The following is a 19,034-nucleotide window of genomic DNA, read 5'->3' on the forward strand; positions in this document are numbered from 1 at the left end:
GTGCTGCTGAAGGCAGCGTGAGCCACCTCGCGCCAGGCAGGCTCTAGCTCCAGCACTCTGCGAGTTGCAGGCAGAGAAGACCTGGCCATGCCTGGGGGTAGGGGGTAAGGAAGGGGTTCAGCTGGGGGAAGGACACCATTAATCACACAGGTCTTGGCAAGCACATGTTTTAGTTCCATTATGACAGGAGTTCCCGTCAGTCCCGGACTGGCCAAGGCCATACGGACACAGAACAAAAATACAGGCCTGCCCCCACAGGAGCTTACACTCTATCCCTTGCCCTTGCATAGTTAGAGCTCAAGAGTCTCACGCTAAGATGCGGCCACCTCTGAGGTGAGGTAGTCAGGGCACAGCTGCATAGAACAGCAAGCCCAGGACTGAGATGAAGCCAGATCTTGGGCTGGGCCACTAGGCCCAGCTGTAAGTTGAACCAGGCTATCTGGCTTACAGGTTTGTGGTAACACAGATGCTGTGCGTGAAGTTTAAACAGGCAAGAAGCACTAAAACTTATTTCTTAATGAAACGTCTTTTGTTCCACCAGAACAACCTTGGAACGCCGCTCCCCCAGGTGTGATAAAAGCAGTGCTGGACTCCAGCCTGCTGCTGCCCAAGGACAATGGGCCGTGGGGGCTATGAAACACAGGCAGCTGGTCTGCTCACTACCTGTACAGGGCATTGTCCTGCCATCAGTCAGTCCCTCAAGCCAGCTTGGAAATGTGGCACTGGGATCATCTGAGGGTGAGGAAAGACAAAGTGGGGGGGAGACACCACAGCAGACCCCTGGATCTGCCCCCCCACCCTGCTGCCCCCTCTGTGAACCACTGTGGTTCATAAAGGTTCATTTCACAGAAATGATACAAATGGGGGATGGACACCTGGGGTCCATTGCGAACTGAGCCACGATTTCATAGAAATCAGAGCCTGGGGCTGGAGCTGCCAGCACTTGGGGGTGGGGGTAGGGCTGTGCTCAGGCAGATTTGGACTGAGTCAAGGCTCAGCAGAGAAAGGGTTAATAGTGCCCCCCCCAACCTCCCCCAGTGTGGGGCAGAGGAAGAAAAAGGAGGAGGAAGTCAGGACACCTGGGTTCTATTCCCAGCCCTGGGGGGGAAAACAGAGACTGGGGGGGTTACAGCTGTGGCTGCCCCAGCCTTCCCCTCCACTGCCACCTGTGGCATTGGCAAGTACAGCCTGACCTTGCGCCAGCAGGGGGCAGTCACACGCCCCAGCCCCCCTTCACCCCCCAGGGCTGCAGCCCAGCAGCGCCAGGGAGAACCCAGGCACCTGGGCCCTCTGCAATAAGTTAGTTAAATACAGACAATATTATAGACACACAGACAGACAGTTTCCCAGCAAAACCCCTCACCCGCTGCCCCCCAGTGGCACTCAGTGAGCCCCTCGTCCTTCCTTTGCGGCCAGGTGCTAGGGGGGCTGGGAGGGACGGCGGGCAAGGCTGAGGGGGGTACGCCGGCTCTTCAGCAAGAGGCGCAGCTGGGGAGAAGAGAAGAGGCTGAGTTAGGGGGTGCTGCAGGCTCCCCACCTCCCCCCGGGCAGGAATGCGCCCCCTTCTCTCAGGAGCTGGAGTTCTCAGGCCCCCAGCAAGTGACAGCGGGGGGGGCGGTATCTCACCTGGTCTCCCCTGGGCCCGGGGGGCAGCAGATGGGCCGACTGCTCGTTCTCCAGGTTGCGGGCACTGGGGTCAGCCCCGTGGCTCAGAAGCAGGTGCACGAGGCTCTCCTGGCAGGGGAGCCCTGGCAGGGCTGCAGCCATGTGCAGGGCCGTGTTCCCATGGGCCTGCGGGGGAGGAGAGCGAGAGGGTCACGCACAGCCCCCTCCCCCACGGGGTTGGCTGAGCCTTCCCCACGACACGGCTCCCCCTGCCCCAGCATCTCCCCTGCAGGATGCCGCCCCCGCCCCCCCACACTCACCTTCATGTTGACGAAGTTCTGGAGGTGGGAGCCCGGCAGCTGCAGGAAGAACTGAACCAGCGGCAGGTTCCCGTCCTGCACGGCCAGGTGCAGAACCGTCTTGCTGCTCTTAATGTCCTGCAGGGGGTGGCGGGGGGGATCACAAAGACAGCAGGGCAGTGACTGGGGGCTGGGGGACCAAATCCAGTCCCCAGGCACCCCCACCCTCCATGAAATCAGCAAGGCCCATTTCACAGGAGGCAGAGTGCGGGCATGGAGGGCAGGGGGTGTCTGTCTCGGAGCCTGGGGCAGGTCTGCCCCCCCCAGTGAATTTCTTCCCCCCCCCCACAAAGGACCAGTGTGACAGGCTTGGGGGTGGTGGGGGGAGGGTGCAGCGTCCCCTTCTCGCCTACCTGGCTGGTGTAATCAGCCCCCATGTGCAGCAGGGCCTGGATGCAGCCCAGCACCTCCTGCAGCCGTTCCGGGGTGGCGGTCCCGGTGCCCAGTGCCCGCAGGGCTGCGTTGTGGGCGATCGCTGCGCAGTGCAGAGGGGTCTGCCCTGGGGGGGCCAAGAGCATATCCCCCTTACAGTCGGCACCCAGGCACTCCCCCCAGGTCAGGGAGAGGCCAGGAGCTCCCCCTCCCCCGCCACCCGGAGCTGTCCTACCTTCGAAGTTCCTGGCCTCCACGTTGACAGGGACTCCGGCTGCCATGACGGCCTGCGGGGATGGGGGGCAGTTAGACAGGAACGGAGGTGCCCCGGGGTGGGGGGGGCAGGGCTGCGGCAACACTCACCAGGAGGACATGGGGGAAGCCGTAGGTAGCCGCCAGGTGCAGCAGCGTTTGGCCCTTGTGGTCGGCGGCATTGGCGTCCGCTCCCAGCACCAGCAGGTCCCGCACCAGCTCAGCCTGGTTGGCTGCGGCCGCCACCAGCAGTGGGGTCTGGGGGGCAGCCCAGCGTTAGAGGGCACCCCAGGGGCCTGGACCCCAGCAAACCTCTCATGGGGGTAACCCTTGACCCTAAGCACAGCAACGCCCTTGCTGCCCAGCGACCCTTGATCCCACTGGCCACCTGACCTATAGACCTCCCCCTCCCCCCGGCAGCAGTGCGACCTTTGACCTGAAGCAGCTCCCCCCCCAGCCCCCGCGGCTCACCTTGCCCTTGTGCTCCTTGGTCTCTAGCTGCCCGCACTCCTTGAAGGCCTCGGCCGCCGCCTGGGCAAAGTGGCGCAGGCCCCGGGCCGCCAGAAGGTGGAGGATCCTGCCAGGAGGGGACAGTGGGAGGTCAGCGACCTGCCCTGTCCTGCCCCCCCAGGGCTGCCCTGGGGTGGCTCCACCCCCTCAGGCTCTCCCATCCCCCCCTCCCATCCGTTCCCCTCCTGACCCGCCCCCCCACCACTGCCCCAGCAGAGCACAGGGGGGCTGGGTCCTGCTCTCTTCATAGCCAGGGGCCTCGGGGCATCTCCAGCTGCCCCCAACACTTACGTGTCCCCATCTTCATCCTGCTGCAGCAGCTGGGCCAGCTCCATGCTCCGGATCTTGGCTCGGGCCTGAGCCAACTCCCCAGGGTCCAGGGTCCCAGCCAGGTTGGTGAAGTTGCTTGGCTCCAGGGGGTCAGGGTAGGGGCTGTGCTGGGCAGGCTGTATCCAGGGGGACTCGGGTGCCTGCTGGGTGGGGGACAGGGCCACTGAGGGGGTGGCATAGGGACCTGGCAAGGGGAGAGAGAAGGGGGGGACACAGCCCCCACTGGTGCCCCTCACTCGCGACCCACAGACCCCACCTCACCTCCAGATCTCCTGTGGCTGCCATCAAGGTGCTGTAGGGATCTGCTGCTGCAAACCCCCCGGTCCCCCCAGGGGCGTAGGAGTCGGTCACCTCGTACATGGGGCCTGGGGGCTGGTAGCTGCTGGCTGCCGCTGAGCAGTGGTAGTGGCAGTCGGGGAAGGTTGCGTGGCAGGAGGCGTCCACCTGCCAGGGTGGGTATGGAGCTGGAGGGAGTCCGGGGGCTGATTCTTCCCCAGGTCCCACTCCCAGCCCCATGGGCTCCGGCACACCGCGCTCATCTGGAACGGAGAGAGACATGGGGGTGGGTGCACCGCAGGGGGGATAAGTTCCAGAGGGAGGGGGCTGGAGCACTGGAGCTGTCATGCCCTGGGCAAGAAGTGGGTCCCCAGGGGAAGTGAAGTTTATGTGGGGCTGGGGAAAACTACCAGGGTCCCTGTTGGACTCACCTGTCTGGGGAGGGTTGATAGCATCTGTTGGGATCTACAAGGAGAAAAAAAAACAAACAAAAAACAAACAAAAAAAGAAAATAATGAGGAGCCATAGGGCAAGTTGCCTGGCACTGAGATGCAGCTGCCTCTGGGGTGGGACACCCAGGGAACAGCTACACATAACATAGTGAGTGGCCAGGAAGTGAAGGAGACACCCCTCCTGCAGCATGCAATGTAGGCAGAGTGGAAAGGACACCAGGCGCTTTGGTCCACGCCCCAGATGTCCCAGGGTGAGGAGGTCTTGGCTGCAGCTGAGACAGCCGGAGAAATTGTGGGGCTCACCTGAGAGCTGGCGGCATACCCCAGCTCCGTCTTTTGCCGTCTCTTCTGCTCCAGAAGCTTCTTCACTGTCTGGGGTGGGACTGTGCTTCTGTCTCCTCTACCGCCTGCCGGGGGAGGGAAGCCAAGGCTCAGCCCAGGGTGCCTGGCTCCCCCCCCCGCAGTGACAGGAAAGTGGGGTCTAGTAGTTAGAGCCAGGGTGGGGCCTGGGACCCGGGACACCTGGGTTCTCGCTGGCTGGGGGAGGGGTCTAGGGAGTCCAGGGGGTAGGAGACAGGACACCTGGGCTCTCTGGCTCGGGGGCTGGTGACACCAGGTAGGACTCTAAGGGGAGGGCTCAGCGCCCTCCCCCCCACCCCCATGCAGCAATCGTTTCCACCGGCGGGTGCCTACACAGCGGATTTTTCCTTTCCGAGCCGCCGCAGGAGGAAAACGTGTCATGGATTGTCTGAGACACAGAGAGCCAAGGCCCCTGGTGCTGCGGCTGACGCCGCCGCCCGCCCCGAGCCCGGCGAAGCTGCCCCTGCCCCCGGCGGCGAAGTGTTCCTTCCACGCCGGGAAGGAACAGCTCACTCCGCCCGCCCGTGGGAAGTGACGTGGGTGGGCACCAGCGGCAGGCGGGGGTGGGGAGCCACCAGGACGCCTGGATTCCCTCTCTCTATGCATGGAGCTGGTGAGAGACCCAGGCGTCCTGGAGCCCCCACTCCCCTGGCAGAGCTGGGGCTGGACACACCTGGGGGGGGGTCCACTTTCCAGGGGAGGCTTAGCCCAGGGCTGGGAGGGAATCGGTGTTCCCCCGCCGCCCCCTGCCTGCAGCCCCCTTGTCCTGGGGGTCCCATGTGAGCAGAGCGCCCCTGGGGGGGGGTCACATCTTCCCCCTCCGGCTCTGTAACTGCTCCCATGTACCCCCTTCCCCACCCCCTCCCACTTCTCAGCCACTCCTTGGCCCCAGTCCTGCCCTGCTCCCCCAGCTACCCTGCTTCCCCCCAGCTCGCCCCCACGGGGTTTCATTTCCGCCCCCCGCCCACTGCAAACCGAAACCCCGTTTGAGACATTCGCACCCAGATGACACCGACCCACTAGGAAATGAGACAGTATGTCCTGGAAACGGGGGCGGGAAGGTAGCGCGGGGGGCTGGCAGCCAGGACTCCTGGGTTCCACGTCCCCGGCTCCAGGAAACCTGGGGGGGCGTTGTTTTAGCAGCCAGGATTCCTGGGTTCTATCCCCTACTTCCTGCAGCTGGGAGTGCAGAGGGGTTTCAGGGACAGGACAGAGACGATTCCCCCACTCCTTCTCCCGGGAACCCCTCAGTGGGGGCGGGGCGGGGCGGGTTGGGTTCCCCAGACCCCCGTCCCCCGGGGCTGAGGGCCCGGCGGGGACTGTTTCCTCCAGGTTAGGGCCCATCGCTCGCAGGGGTTTCCCAGTGACGCAGGGCTGCAGCGCGGGGATTCCACTTCACGCACCAGCGCCCTGGGACTGACTGTCAGGTCCACTGCGGGGGAGGGAACATCTCAGACCCGCCTCCCACCTCCCCAGAGGTGATCCCTTCACGCCCTCTCGCCCTCGCCCCCCCGCCCCCCGAGCGTCCTGGCTCCCAGCCCCCTACCCACGAGCCCCCGCTCGCCTCAGAGCTAGGGACAGGACCCACCCACCAACTGCCTGCAGCTACTCGCCCCGGCCAGTCCTTATCGCAGCATCACTCAATAAAGATCGGGCCGTGCTGGGAGACCCCGACCCCCTGGCCATGCAGGGGAGCCTGGGCCACACCCCCAGCGGCTGCACTGAGATTGGGGCTCCCCCCTGCCAGGCACCGGGGACTAGATCATACAGAGAACTCAGGCGCCAGGCCCGGTCCATACAGCCCCCGCCCCCATTGGTCCTACGCTCTGGCTTGGCTCCAGGAGACCGGTCCGGCACAGCCTCGTGAGGTAGTCCTGGACCCGGGCTGGTCCCGTCCAACCCCCGCTCCTTAAAGGCACAGTCCCCCACTTTCACGCCAGCGAAGGCGCGCAGCCACGCCCCCTTTAAAGGGCCAGCGCGCCCCACTCACCTTTCTGCGAGCGCATACCCCCCGGCCGCCGTCCTCGCGAGCTCACTGCCCCACTGAGCCGGCCCTCAGCGCCTGGCGGCTTATGAGGGGCCGGAGCTGCCCCGCCCCGCGCGGAGGAAACGCCACCTGCTTCCCGAGGCCGCTGGGTGACAGCTGCCCGCCCCCCGCGGGCGGGGCTCCAGCCCGACTACGTTCCGCTCGCCGCGGGGCGCTGACAGTCAGGACTCCTGGGTTCCCTCCCCGGCGGTGGCTTGGGGGAGGGTTTGAGTCAGGAGTCCTGGGTTGTCAGGGGAGAGCTAGTGGGTCGTGTGGTAGCCAAGAACCCTGGGTCCTCTCCCCAGCTCGGGAGTGTGTTGTCTAGCGCATAGAGGAGCAGGCTGCGTGTTAGGACTCCTGGGTTCTCCTCCTGGTTGTTTTCTATATACTAGTCACACCCCACAGCCAGCGAGAGAACCCAGGAGTCTGGAGCCGGGACTGGAGGAGACAGCCAGGACTCCTGGGTCCTCTCGGGTGCATACATAGTGCTAAGCGTAGGGGGCTGGCAGCCCGGACTCCTGGGTTCTTTCGGGGAGGTGGGGAGGAGAGTCAGGATTCCTGGGTTCTCTGGTGGGGAGGTGCTAGTGGGTTGTGCAGGAGCCAGGATTCCTGAGTTCCCCCCGCAACTCGGGAGTGTCTGGTGCAGAGTAGGGGGCTGGGAGCTCGGACTCCTGGGTCCTCTGGCGTGCGTGTCTAGTGCAGAGTGTGTGTATATGGGGGGTGGGGCTGGGAGCCCGGACTCCTGGGTCCTCTCTCTAGCTCTGGCATGTGTGTCTAGTGCACAGAGAGTGTGTGCGTGGGGGGTGGAGCTGGGAGTCCGGACTCCTGGGTTCTCGCCCGACGCTGGACCAGGGGTTCCCCCACCTATGACATCAGCGTTCCAGTGACCGCGTTTGCAGAAGTGACAAGGGCGGGCGTCCAGCGCCGGGGGCCCAGCGTGTCACAGCGAGGGCGAGCGCTTCCCTGCCGGCTCCGGGGTGTTCCCCACTCTAGTGCCCAGGCGCGACCTCCCCCGGGACCCTTTAAATAGGCAACGCCCACATGTCCCCGAAGGTTCCCTCTGCGCCAGCCGCACGTTCCCCTCGGGCAGCCAATCAGAGGTGGCTGCAGCCGGTTCCTATGGTAACCACGGAACGGTACAAGAAAAGCCAGAAATTTAAAGAGACAGGAACGGCAACTGACCGGCGTGGGCCGGTCTGAGCGCCGCTTCCCCCGCCCCGAGTTCTCCAGGCGTTGGGGTCCCTGCGCCTGCCCCACTGGAGCCACGACCCCAAGAGCGGTCCCCGCCTCCCCGTCCCAGCCACTGGTTCCACTCTGGAGCCGGGGTGCGGGGAGGAGAGGGGCAGGTAGAGACTCATGTACCGTCTCCTCCCGTCCGTCTGTCCTCATTACCGCACCTGTGGGGCACTTATCCAGCCCCACTCGCACCCCCCGTCCCCCACCATCGACACCCTTCCCCCTTCTCCTCCACCGGTACCCCATCCCCCACCATCGACACCCCCCTTCCCCCACCCACTCCCCCGTCCCCCCACCACACCCCCTCTCCTTCCCTGCATCCACTGCTCTATCCACCTATCTGCCCCCAGAAACACCCCTCTGCTCCACCCCACTCACACCCCTCTCCCTAGCTACCTGTCCCCATAGATACCCCTCTTTCCTCCCCCCACAACCCGTCCGCCCACCATAGACACCCACACCCCTCCACCTTCCTCCCTGGCCCGAGAGACCCCCCCCCCGTCCCCCACACGCAGCCCAGCTCTCTCCATCCTGGGGCCCGGCTTGCAGGGGAGGGGTGGAAATGCGCCGGCAGTGGGAAAGAAGCTGCTGCCAGGGGGCAGGCAGTGGGGCAGGCTCCGTGCACTGCCCCCATGCTGAGTCATCAACAATGTTGTCCATCGGCCCCAAACCAATCACTGGCTGCACCCCCCAGCCCCGCAGGGCCCAGTGGGTTGGATCTGGTGGGCACGGCCAGGGGGTGGGGTCTGGTGGGTTGGAGCCGGGTTCAGGGTGCTACGCCCCTGGCAGTGCCTCTGTGCCCACAGAGCCACTTGTGGGCTCGGGTGCCCGGCCTGTCTTTTATAGCAAGGATAATTTTAGCTGGTGAGACACAAAGGGAAGTGAAGAGTCATTCGCTGTAGGAGCACAACTGGGGCACCTGCGTGACTCAGAGCAGGTCACTCGGCTGGGGGTGCCCACACCAGAGATGGTTGGGGGGGGCATGTGGGGAGAAAGTCAGATAGCTAGTGGGGGGGGGTGACTAGTGCGGGGAGGGGCAGAGGGATAGATGGGGCCATGTGTAGGATTGGGTGGGGGCATAGGGTAGAGGGGGATGGAGTGGGGGTGTAGGGGATGAATGGGGGTGGGGTGGAGGTGGATAGATGGGACAGTGGGGGGTGGGGGATGGTAGGATGGGGTGGACAGGTAGGGTTGGGGGTGGGGGATGGACAATGGGGCAGCACAGGAGTGAGCCAATTTTTCTGTTGGGCCCCACTTTTCACCCCAGCAATTCGTAGCTCCCCCCAACCCCTCTAATGTCGTCCAAAGCCAGGGACATTTTGGTTCCGTTCCTGTGAAAAAAGCCCTTTTGGCCCATGTAAAGAATCAGCGTGGGCACAGACATGCAAATACACAGCCATCAAAGCAGCGACCACTTGCAACATGTGCAAGGCATGGGTGAGTGTGGGGCCCAGCAGCCGATCGTGCTGTGCCCACCCTTACAAAATGTCACACCCCCCCGCAAGGTGCCCACCCCCCCACTTTGTGTGGTATAAAAGTAATAGCCTCTCAGAACGCAAACATTCGTTCTTAAACCATTCCCAGGACAGCCTCAGTGTTCTCTGAGCAGCCCCGGGGCCAGACAGCTGTGTGGGGACAGCTGGCCCCCACCATCCCCCTGGCAGCCCCACGCTCCCTGCAACGTTGGGGCTTTGGCTCCTCATTCTTCGAGCAGCCCTCTAATGGAGTGGGTGACTGTTGTGAGTGTGGAAACTCTAGTGTGCTGAGTCTGCCCAGAAAGCCAGAGACAGGCCCTGCCCCGGCTGGGATCAGGGCCCCATTGTGACAGGCACTGCCCAGACACAGCCAGACAGGCCCTGCCCCAGCCCAATGTGCTGGGCCGTCACTGACTCACACGTCACACCCACTCCTGACCCTCTTCAGCCTTGGGGGGAACCAGCTTTGGTGTGACAGCGCTTATCCTGGGTCCACCCTTTCCGGGGGGTTCAGACTTAGGCCCCTCCACCTCTGGGAGCTCACCCTCTCTGAGCCGCCAGTCTGCCTGGCTCTCACCCCTACCCCAGCGGGAGCGATGCAGCCCCGGTCTCAGCCAGCGTAAAACAGGCGGGTTTGTTGAGCCATTGAACTGAGCACATGAACCGCTCAGGGCTTCCGCCCGGCCTCCCTCTGGACAGCACTGCAGGCTGTCCTGCGGCCAGGTGGGCTCTGCCTGCCCCGCTCCCCAGACCCTAACAGCTCCACCACATCCTCCATCCCCCTCTGGCAGGAATAGGCTGGTCTGATCACATGGGTCCTGGGTCAGCAGTCCATTGTTCTGCTACTGGCTAGAGCCGGCTGCCTTCCCAGCTGGGCTGGGCCTCTTATTCATCAGCTCAGGGGTCGCTGGAGTCCCCCATATCTCCAGGCCACTATCCGGGGTTCTGGCCACTAGGCGAGGTCACACCAGGCCTTGGGCAACAACAAACCCTCTCCCACTGCCTTGTTAAATATGCAGCATACAGGGAAACTGAGGCACACACTGTGAAGAGTTGATACCCCTTCTTATGTTGCACGTGTGTCCTACTGTCCTGAAGTAATAGCATGTGTGTGCCTCAATTTCCCTAGGCACCACAGCAGTGTCAAGCAGGTGGTGGGAGTTTTGATGTGATGCCTTGTCACAGGTGCTCAATGTCTTGCCCTGCCCTTCGTAACCTAGGCAAACAGGTGACACCTTTTGCCTGTGGAAACGGGAGGGGGCCTGGCTGGTTTGTGTTGGAGCTGGGCTTTGGGGAGTGGGGCAGTCTCTTCTGGCTGAAGAAAGGGGCAGGGGGACCAAGGCCCCAGCTCAGGGACTCCCTCTGGGGCTCTCCCCCCAAGGTAGATTGTATTGATGGCTTCTGGTTTCTGTGCTGACAAGCCTGGTCTATGCCGTTTCTGTCGCCTGATAACCCAGCTGCATGAGACTCAGAGCTGCCTGTGGGTTGGGGGTGCAGGGCCTGGGGACACCCCCACTCCATGATGCGCACACTGTTTATGTAAACCACTACACAAAGCCCCACATTGTCCCAGAGGTTCTGCCCGGACACAGCCAGTGCCAGGCCAGGCTCAGGACCTTGTTGGGCCAGGCACTGCCCAGAGGCACAGCTCATACTGAGGGATGGAACCCTGGAACCCCCCACCAGGGCTAATAAAGGTGTTGCTCACAAGCTACAATTACACATTAATCTAATGTCTCCTCAGACTCTGCACTTCATGTGTGAACATGGGGACCTATTCCCCTGCCACTGAAATGCAGCTGCTTCTGGGGAGGGGAGCAACCACACCCCACTGGGTGCATTCAACCAGCATGCAACACAGTCACTGCTGAAGTGACACACACGTCATAGAACTGGAAGGGATCTTGAGAGGCCACTGAGTCCAGCCCCCTGCACTCACAGCAGGACCTATTGCCCTTCCCCTCACAGATTTTCTTTTTTTTAAAGCTAACCTGCCTCAGACCCTTGAAAGGCCCCTCAAGGACTGAGCTCACAGCCCTGGGTTTACAAGGCCAATGCACTAACCACTGATCTCTCCCTCCCCCGGGAGATAGATCTGGCAGCTCTGAGAAGCACTCTCTGGTGCCTTGTTGCCCATGGAAGTGGGTCTGATCTGCCCTGAAGACTCTACGAGCTCTTTGTGACCCCTCAGTCCACACAAGGAAAAGCTGCTAGGAAGGTGAGAATTAAGAGGGGCTCACACTTCCCCTTGGAGCTGAGATAGCAGCTGGTTGTCTGGGCTGATCCCACCGCTGACATCCATCATGGAGGCAGTGTGATCAAGGCTGATAAAAGGAATCCCTCCTCATGGGTATCTGCAGCCTCTCCCAGTGGACAGCTGCAGGAGCAGGGCCATGAGAACCTTCCTGCCTCCCAGAAGCAAGGAGATAATAAAGCTCAGTGGTTTGAAGCACAGCGTGTTGGCGGGGGGGGGCGCACCAGGAAGGCAGGTCTCAGAGATCTACCCTTAACTTTCCCCCGGCTCCAGAGGTGTGCCCTCTGCACTGCCCCTTTCATAGATTACAAGCCCATATCTGCTGGCCAAGCAGCAGTACACCTAACTCCATCCCAAGTGTTGATTTCCAGCTCATATCTGGTAGTTGAGCTAGTGCAGCGCTTCTAAGGGCAGACATCCTAGTCTGCTTTTGTGAGCTGGGTTAAAGAGCCCTCTGCACCACACAATCCCCTTCCCAGGGATGAGGAGGTGGAGAATGTGTGAGTGTGCAGGGGTTGTAATCATTTTCCCCACTCTACGGGCCTGGCTTCCACTGGATCTGAATGGCTGAATGGCTCCCAGGGAGAGAGAAACACAGGCAGCTGTCAAGGATGCCTGCAGGGGTAGAAGCCGGAATGACGGCCCAAGGACCAGACCACGCTGGGCTCAACAGCAGGCAGAATGGGCTTGGATGGCATCGTGAACGGGCAAATCTTTGGGTGGGCGGCTGCACAGAGGGGAGCCCATGAGGCTGCAGGTGAGCTGCCCAGACCGGCTGGCAGCATTTCCCTGAGTTGTGCCCCTACTTAAACCCATTCCTCTAACCACCAGACCCCACTCCTCTCTCAGCCAGGACCCGGGAGTCCTGGCTCCCTGCCCCTCCCACCCCCAACTTATCGTAACATGTGAAAGTCAGATCTGGGGCCTTGAAGCACCAGGAAATCTTTATCACAGTTCCTCTTCCTCCACAAGGGTAAGTGGATCAGAAACACAAGAGTAGGGCTTATTTGTCTATCTGCTGGGGCTGTAGCTGGTTGCCTCCTGGGTTACTGTCCCTGTGGAACTGGCTGGACTCCCAGAGGCTAACCCCAGGACGAGGGTATGTGTTTGCAGTGGAGGATGCATTTCGGGGACAGTGGCTTTTTGTATCTCAAAGCAGCTTAAATTGAAACTGATCTTACTGTCGGCTGCTACGCCCCAGAGGTGACTGCATCATAGCACCAGGCAGGCCATCCCCAGTCAGTGTTATGTGCAGCTATTCCCTAGCTGTTCTGCTCAGAGGTGGCTGCATCTTAGCTCTGGGCAAGCCATCCCCATATGGTGTTATGTGCAGCTGTTCCCTGGCTGCTCCAGCTCAGAGGTAGATGCATCTTTGCACCCCTAGAGAGTGTTATTGCGCAGATGCTCTCCTGCCCCAGGGGAGATAGCAATTCAGTTCCAGGAGACCCTGCCCCTTGCAGCATCAGTGTGCGGCTGGGAATTGTGTAAAGGGGCAACTGAACTTTTAAATATAAGATGTTGCAGACATATTATTAGTGATCATGTGCGTTGTTGTAGCACTGAGCCCCACGCATAGACAAGCACCCCATTGCGCAAGATGCTGCACAAAAGGGGTAAGTACCACTGCCCTTCTGGGGAGTCAGCACCGAATCCAGGGCTTTGTAGGTCAGTGTTTTCTAGGACCACTGATGCCAGGTTCCCAGGGGACAACTGACTCCATTGACTGAGGGATTCAGGCAGCGCATATCTCAGAGGGAACTAAATTTCAAAAACAAATGACAACCTGATTTCTTCCAAAGCCTGAACACTTGCTTGCACATGGAGGGTCTGATGGGGCAAAGCTGTTTGTAACAGCGCCATCTGGAGGCTTCAGGCAGAAGAAACATAGGAGTGACACCTGTGCCAAGGAGATCCCCTGGGGTCTTTGCCGAGCCACTCTGTACCCCATCCTCACAGTCTTCCTGCTAGTGCCCTCCTCCTCTCTGGGGGGCAGAGGAGACCACATCCCTGTGGCCCATTCAGCTCTCAGTATCTCTGCTGAAGGGTTGGTTAACGCTGTCTGAGATGGTGACGTGCTTCAGATGTTTGCTAGGAACATGGCTGAGATGTGCACAGCTCCCTCCACTCAGCCACGTACCAGGGCAAAACCCTTATCCCAGCATTGTCCCTCCTGGAGCCATGCACCTTGACCCTCGTCTCCCCCACTCTAGCCACTTAGCCCCTTACTCTCATCCCAGAGCCAGAGATAGCACCCAAAAGTCCTCACCCCCCCAAAACCCTCACAGCTCTAACCAATAGACCCCACTCCCCCTTCTAGAACCAGGAAGAGATCCCAGGAGTCCTGGTTCCCAGCCCTATCTCCCAGCTCTAACCAGTAGAACCCATTCCCATCCCAGAGCTGGATAAAGAATGCAGGAGTTCTGCTTGCATCACTAAGGTCACAAGAAGTCGTTTTTCTACTTTCCTCTGCTCTGATTAGGCCTCAGCTGGAGTTTTGTGGACAGTTCTGGGCTGCACATTTTAGGAGAGATGTGGAGACATGGGAGAAGGTCCAGAGAAGAGCAAGAGAAATGATTAAAGGTCTAGAAAATGTGACCAAGGAGGGAAGAGTGAAAGAACTGAGGCTGTTTAGTTTAGAAGAGAGAGGAGACATGAGAGCGGTTTACAAGTACCGAAATGGGTGTTACAAGGAGGAGGGAGCTTGGCCGCTGAGGACAGGACAAGGAGCAACGGGCTGCACCTGCAGTAAGGGAGGTTTAGGTTGGACATTAGGAAAAACTTTCCAACTGTCAGGGTGGTTAAACTGCAATAAGTTGCCTTGGGAAGTTGTGGAGCCAGGCCCCCAGGAGCAGACACAGGCCAGCCCCTTCCACTTTCTCTACCAGCTCCCCTTGTTAGAATCATTGCCTCACATCAGAGCTTCCAAGACAAGATCTCAGCAGCTCTGGCCCTGGTGGGAAAGAGAGAAGGCCCCAGATAAATGCTGTGTGTATCACAGACAAGCAGCCAGCCCCACAGGATGCTGAGTGAGCTCTTTGTGTCAGGGGAGAGGGGAGGACTGTACCCCGGTCAGCAGTGACTCTGGGAAGGACCCAGGTGTCCTGGTGGAGCCAACCACCCCTGAGTTCCCAGGAGAAATTGTGGTGGAGGGCAAGCAGGCTGGACTTGCAGGGGAAAGGCAAGTAGGAGCTGGGATCCCCTCTGCATCAGACATGGGGGGGGCGCACGTCAGACAGGATATCAGTGAAGGGTGGGAGAGAGGGACCAGTCCGAGGGCTGGGAACCGGCCAGAGGACTGGAGGAGCTCCACTGAGCGCGTTTAACCCAGAGAAGGAGATGAAGAGACTGGATCTGCGTCTGTCAGCAGTGGGGGGAGATCTCAGCGAGCAGAGGGCTTATCAGCCCAGCAGATGGTCAGAGCAAGAGCGAGTGGATCGCGGAGGGAGCCACAGAAATGGAGACTGGAGCTAAGGGGCGCTGACCCGGGAGGAGCTGTCCGTGGTAGGGCAGAGTCTGCAGGCCTTGCTCTGGAGATTAGACACCACCCAAAACACGGCACCAGCTCGCTCGACTATCAGATCTGGACTGCAGGCAGGGTCCCTGGGCAGAGGTCTCTGGGCTGGGCGGATGCATGGGCACTTCTGGTGCTGAGAGGGACAGATCCATGAGCGCTGCTGCCAGCGGCTGCGTTGGGTGCAAGGCAGGAAGCTGCAAGGCTGCAGAAAGGAGAACACAGCAAGGGTCTTATTGCTGTTCCCACGTGTGCTAGGGTCATGTCTGATGCCCCGGCTGGGAGCAGGGCCCCCTCATACCACGCACTGCCCGGACACAGCCAGAGACAGGCCCTGCCCCAAAGCATGGCAGGCCTAAAGAGCCAAAAGTAAGATTTTCAGCCTCATTGTACAGGTTGGGAAACCGAGGTAGGGAACCCCCCAGTGGCTTGTTCATGGTCACACGGGGCTCCCAGGGCAGGCTTGTCTCAACCAGAAAGCTGGCTCGGCACTGAGTCGGGACCCACAGGCCCATCTCCGGCCTTTAGCAGCTGGCACATGGCTTGGGAGGTGCCAGAACCGGGGCCAGGGCGATAGCGAGGACAATACTGGCTGACACAACAGGTTGTTTGGCGGTGGGGGGATCTGGCCATGCCAGGATGGGTGATAACCCCTCAGTTACCCTGGGGTTCCCGCCATGTGCTGGCGCCCGACAGGGCTCTCCATGGAACCCCGATGTCACTAACCCTGGCCCTGACTGGACCTCGGTGGGGAACTGGTTCAGTGCCTGGGTTGCTGCTGGGACACAGCCGAGATCTGCTGCCGCTGCCTGGCCCAGCCTGGCTCCGAACTCACCCCCTTTGTGGTGAAAACATTTTCATGGGAACCAGCCGGGGCCCTGTTCCCATAGGTGCTATGGCAACGCTGACCCTGGAGGAGCTGGAGGCCTTGCAGCTTCTGGCCCTGGGCATCCTGACCGGTGAGTGGTGCTGGCTGCACTGGGGCTGGGATGCAGGGCTCGGGGGTGAACAGGGCTGGGGATGGGGGGAGCTCTGCCTGGTGACGGCGTCGGATGCCTAAGCCGGGGATCCAGCAGGGGGCGTGCGGAGCCTCTCGGGTTCAGCTGCAGCCACCAGGGGGCGCTGTGCTACAGCGGAGGGTGGCGGGAGCTTTCCTCTGGACGCAAGGGAGTGTGCCAGGGAGGCACTAGGTGGCGCTGTGCTGTGGGGTGGGCGTGGGGCTCTCCCCAGCAGTCAGGGCTGGGCCCCCCACGGCACCAGGGGGCGCTGTGCTGTGGGGTGGGCGTGGGGCTCTCCCCGGCAGTCAGGGCTGGTCAGATGCCCACTGCAGCACAAGGGGGCGCTGTGGTGCCGATAGCCAGGTGCTGCATTCCCCCCCAGGTGCTCGCTGCCAGGACTGGGGGGTGACCCTGCCCCGGCCCCCCTGGTCAGATGGAGGGACTCCTGCATGACTATCCCATGTACCCCACGGGGCAGCTGGTCACAGCCCCGAAATGGAGCTGGGGCAAGAAAGAAATTGTGCAGTTCCCTGTGGCCGTGGGGCAGGACCCCAACAAGGTCGAGCACGCCCAGTTCCTGGGTGACCTGCCGCACAACTGCACCCTGTGCCCGGGCCCGCTGCAGCTCGGAGACGGTGGCACCTACTCCTTCGCATTTCAGATCCGGGAAAAAAGCTGGAGAAGGTCTCGAGCCCTGTGCCTGACAGTGTCAGGTAATCCACTGGTCCCCCAGAACACAGCCCAGCCCTGTGCAGCGTTATGTGCAGTTGCTCTGCCCCAGAGGTGGCTGCAGGTTGATGCTGGGCGAGCTGTCCTGGGCAAGGTTAGGTGTGACTGTTCTGCTCCTGCCCCACCCCAGAGGTGGCTGCACCTCAGCACCCATTGTGCCATTACACATCTCATAACCTTTCATGCTGATCCAATGACAACCCTCTGTTTGGCTGTGAACTAACTGTAGAGTCGAGAGGTCAAAGCAGGGAGCCAGAACCCCTGGGCTCTAGCCCAACTTTTGGAGGAGAGTGCAGCCTAGTGGTCACAGCGGAGGGGGGTGGTACTGCAAGCCAGGACTGCTGGGTGCTATCCCTGCTCTGGGACGGGTGCCTGGGGCAGGTCACACCTCCATATGCTCTGGAGGAAGCTCTCACACAGGAACTGGGGGTGCTCGCTGGACACAGCTATGCCCCTGTAGTGACTGGCTCCCCTCCTCCTCTCAGAACATCCCTGCATGGTCAGCTATGGCATGATGGGCACTGGGACAGGAGCCCTGCACGTGCAGTTGTCCTACATGATCTGAGAGCTGTGCCTGCCCTCGCTTGGCGTGGTACGATGAAGCCGGCATGCAGATCCAGACACAAAAGATGGACAGGCCCCCCAGTGCCTCCCTGGGCATGGTCATCATCTTGCAGCACCAGGGGGTGGTACTGGAGTGCTGGGTGCGGACAACCAGAACAGGTGCCTCCGCAAAGGGTGCCAGCCCCCACCCACAGGTGAGTGGCTCTATGCACAGTGCCTTTCCCCTGGGGGCACCGGCTCCCCTGCAGCCCCTGGCAAGGAACTGGCTGGCTCCCAGGCCAGGGAACAGGGCGTGGGGCCTTCCCTCTCCAGGGGACCCTGGTTCTGACCTATCACCTCTTGCGTTTTCAGGCTAGCCTCCCCAGCTGAAGATGCTGGTGGACGCTGCTGGCTCGGGCCCGATCCGGGAGGGTGAGTCATTCGCGCTGAGATGTGTGAGGGACAGTGGGTCACTGGACATGTACTTCTCAGCTCACAACAACATGGATCTGAAGAGGAGCCTCTCCATGTGGGTGGAGAAAGCAACCTTGGCTCACAGGGGCAATTACACCTGCATAGGCTGGGTCTCCGGCCTTGGGCGGGGCTACCTGGCCATGTCCCACACCATCTATGTGGACATCCTCGGTGGGTAACTGGCACCAGAGCAGAGACACACCAGGGGTGGGGGCAGGGTGATCAAGCAGCACAAGTGGGAGGGTCCTGGTCTCATCCATATTCCATTTGGGGGCGGGGCCACAGCCATGAGAGGTGGAACCAGGTTCCCAGATGGGAGGGGCTTGCCTACATCCTCATCACTCAGATATGTGGGTGGGGTTAGAGCATTGAGGGTGGAGCAACAGAGCCCCTCTGCCCCATGCCATGGAGCACCTAAGCCCCCAGTTGTGTCCCAGAGGGGCGCCATTGGCTTGTGCCTCGTTCCGTTTCCTCCGCAGTCCCCTGGGTGGTTCATGTGGTGGCCGCCCCAGGCCCTCATCGCAACGCAGGGGAAGCCCTGTCCCTGACGTGCCAGCTGGACACCAGCACCTATGGGGGATTGGGCTTCCCCTGGTACAAGGATGGCAAGTGGCTGGGATGGGCGCAGCCGGAGCTGACTTTCCAAGAGGTTCGAGTGCAGGGCAGCATCATTGGGAGGTGCACAATGCCCAAGGAATGTCTCCTTCCTTGCCTCTCAGCATTACTGTTGTGTGTAAGTACCAGGCACATTCGACTCCACTCAATGCATTACACAGCTAGGGTAGCTTAGAGTCCTCCAAGCACCAGAGTTGAGCCCTCCCTCCCCCCGTGCCACTCTGTCACCGTCCTTGTTCAGGGCCACCCACAGGAGCCATGCTCCCAGCTCATGCTCCAGCTCGGTCCACCCCACCATGGATCCTGGCTCACCCCCTCCAGCAGGGACGGATGGACGGACACACACACACTCTCTCTCTAGGAAAAAATTTGATTCGTAATTTAAAATAAACACAAAAACTTGATATACAAATGTTATTTACAATTAAAAATAAGCACGAATAGATTTTTTTGGGCCCTTGCGGGTGCCTGGTGCAGCCGCAGCTGGCGGCTGTCTGAGCCCATTGCCAGCTGCCAGAGTGGACCACACCAGCCGCTCGCCCGCCCACCCACTCACCTACCTGAGATCTGCACTCCAGAGCCGCCTGCCCGAGCCCCGCACCGCTGAGACCAGCCGCCCACCCCCCAGCCTGAGCGGCCTGTCCGAGCCCCTCACAT

At 61.2% G+C, this 19,034-nt stretch overlaps 1 protein-coding gene and 1 pseudogene across 3 annotated transcripts; one reads left to right on the forward strand and one right to left on the reverse strand.

Moving 5' to 3' along the window:
- Positions 1-159: 159 nt before the first annotated feature.
- NFKBID (NFKB inhibitor delta) lies at positions 160-6,537 on the reverse strand. Of its 3 annotated transcripts, XR_012642879.1 has the most exons (13): positions 6,507-6,537; positions 4,460-4,563; positions 4,136-4,169; positions 3,690-3,967; positions 3,390-3,571; positions 3,060-3,165; positions 2,700-2,846; positions 2,572-2,623; positions 2,318-2,463; positions 1,926-2,042; positions 1,627-1,791; positions 1,282-1,488; positions 1,060-1,079 (listed from the first exon to the last, which is right to left on the reverse strand). XR_012642879.1 is itself a non-coding variant. In XM_074981005.1 (12 exons), the coding sequence occupies exons 1-12, from the start codon at positions 6,520-6,522 to the stop codon at positions 1,420-1,422; spliced, it is 1,416 nt and encodes a 471-aa protein (XP_074837106.1). In that variant the 5' UTR covers positions 6,523-6,537; the 3' UTR covers positions 160-1,419. The 3 variants fall into 3 exon arrangements, 2 of the variants coding, with proteins under 2 accessions (XP_074837106.1, XP_074837107.1); XM_074981005.1 differs by having other exon boundaries at positions 160-1,488; XM_074981006.1 differs by lacking the exon at positions 2,700-2,846 and having other exon boundaries at positions 160-1,488.
- Positions 6,538-15,913: 9,376 nt separating this feature from the next.
- LOC142004030 (uncharacterized) lies at positions 15,914-18,984 on the forward strand (annotated as a pseudogene).
- The last annotated feature ends 50 nt before the right edge of the window (positions 18,985-19,034 follow it).

The sequence above is a fragment of the Carettochelys insculpta genome, chromosome 30, assembly GCF_033958435.1.
Source record: "Carettochelys insculpta isolate YL-2023 chromosome 30, ASM3395843v1, whole genome shotgun sequence".
NCBI lineage: Eukaryota > Metazoa > Chordata > Testudines > Carettochelyidae > Carettochelys > Carettochelys insculpta.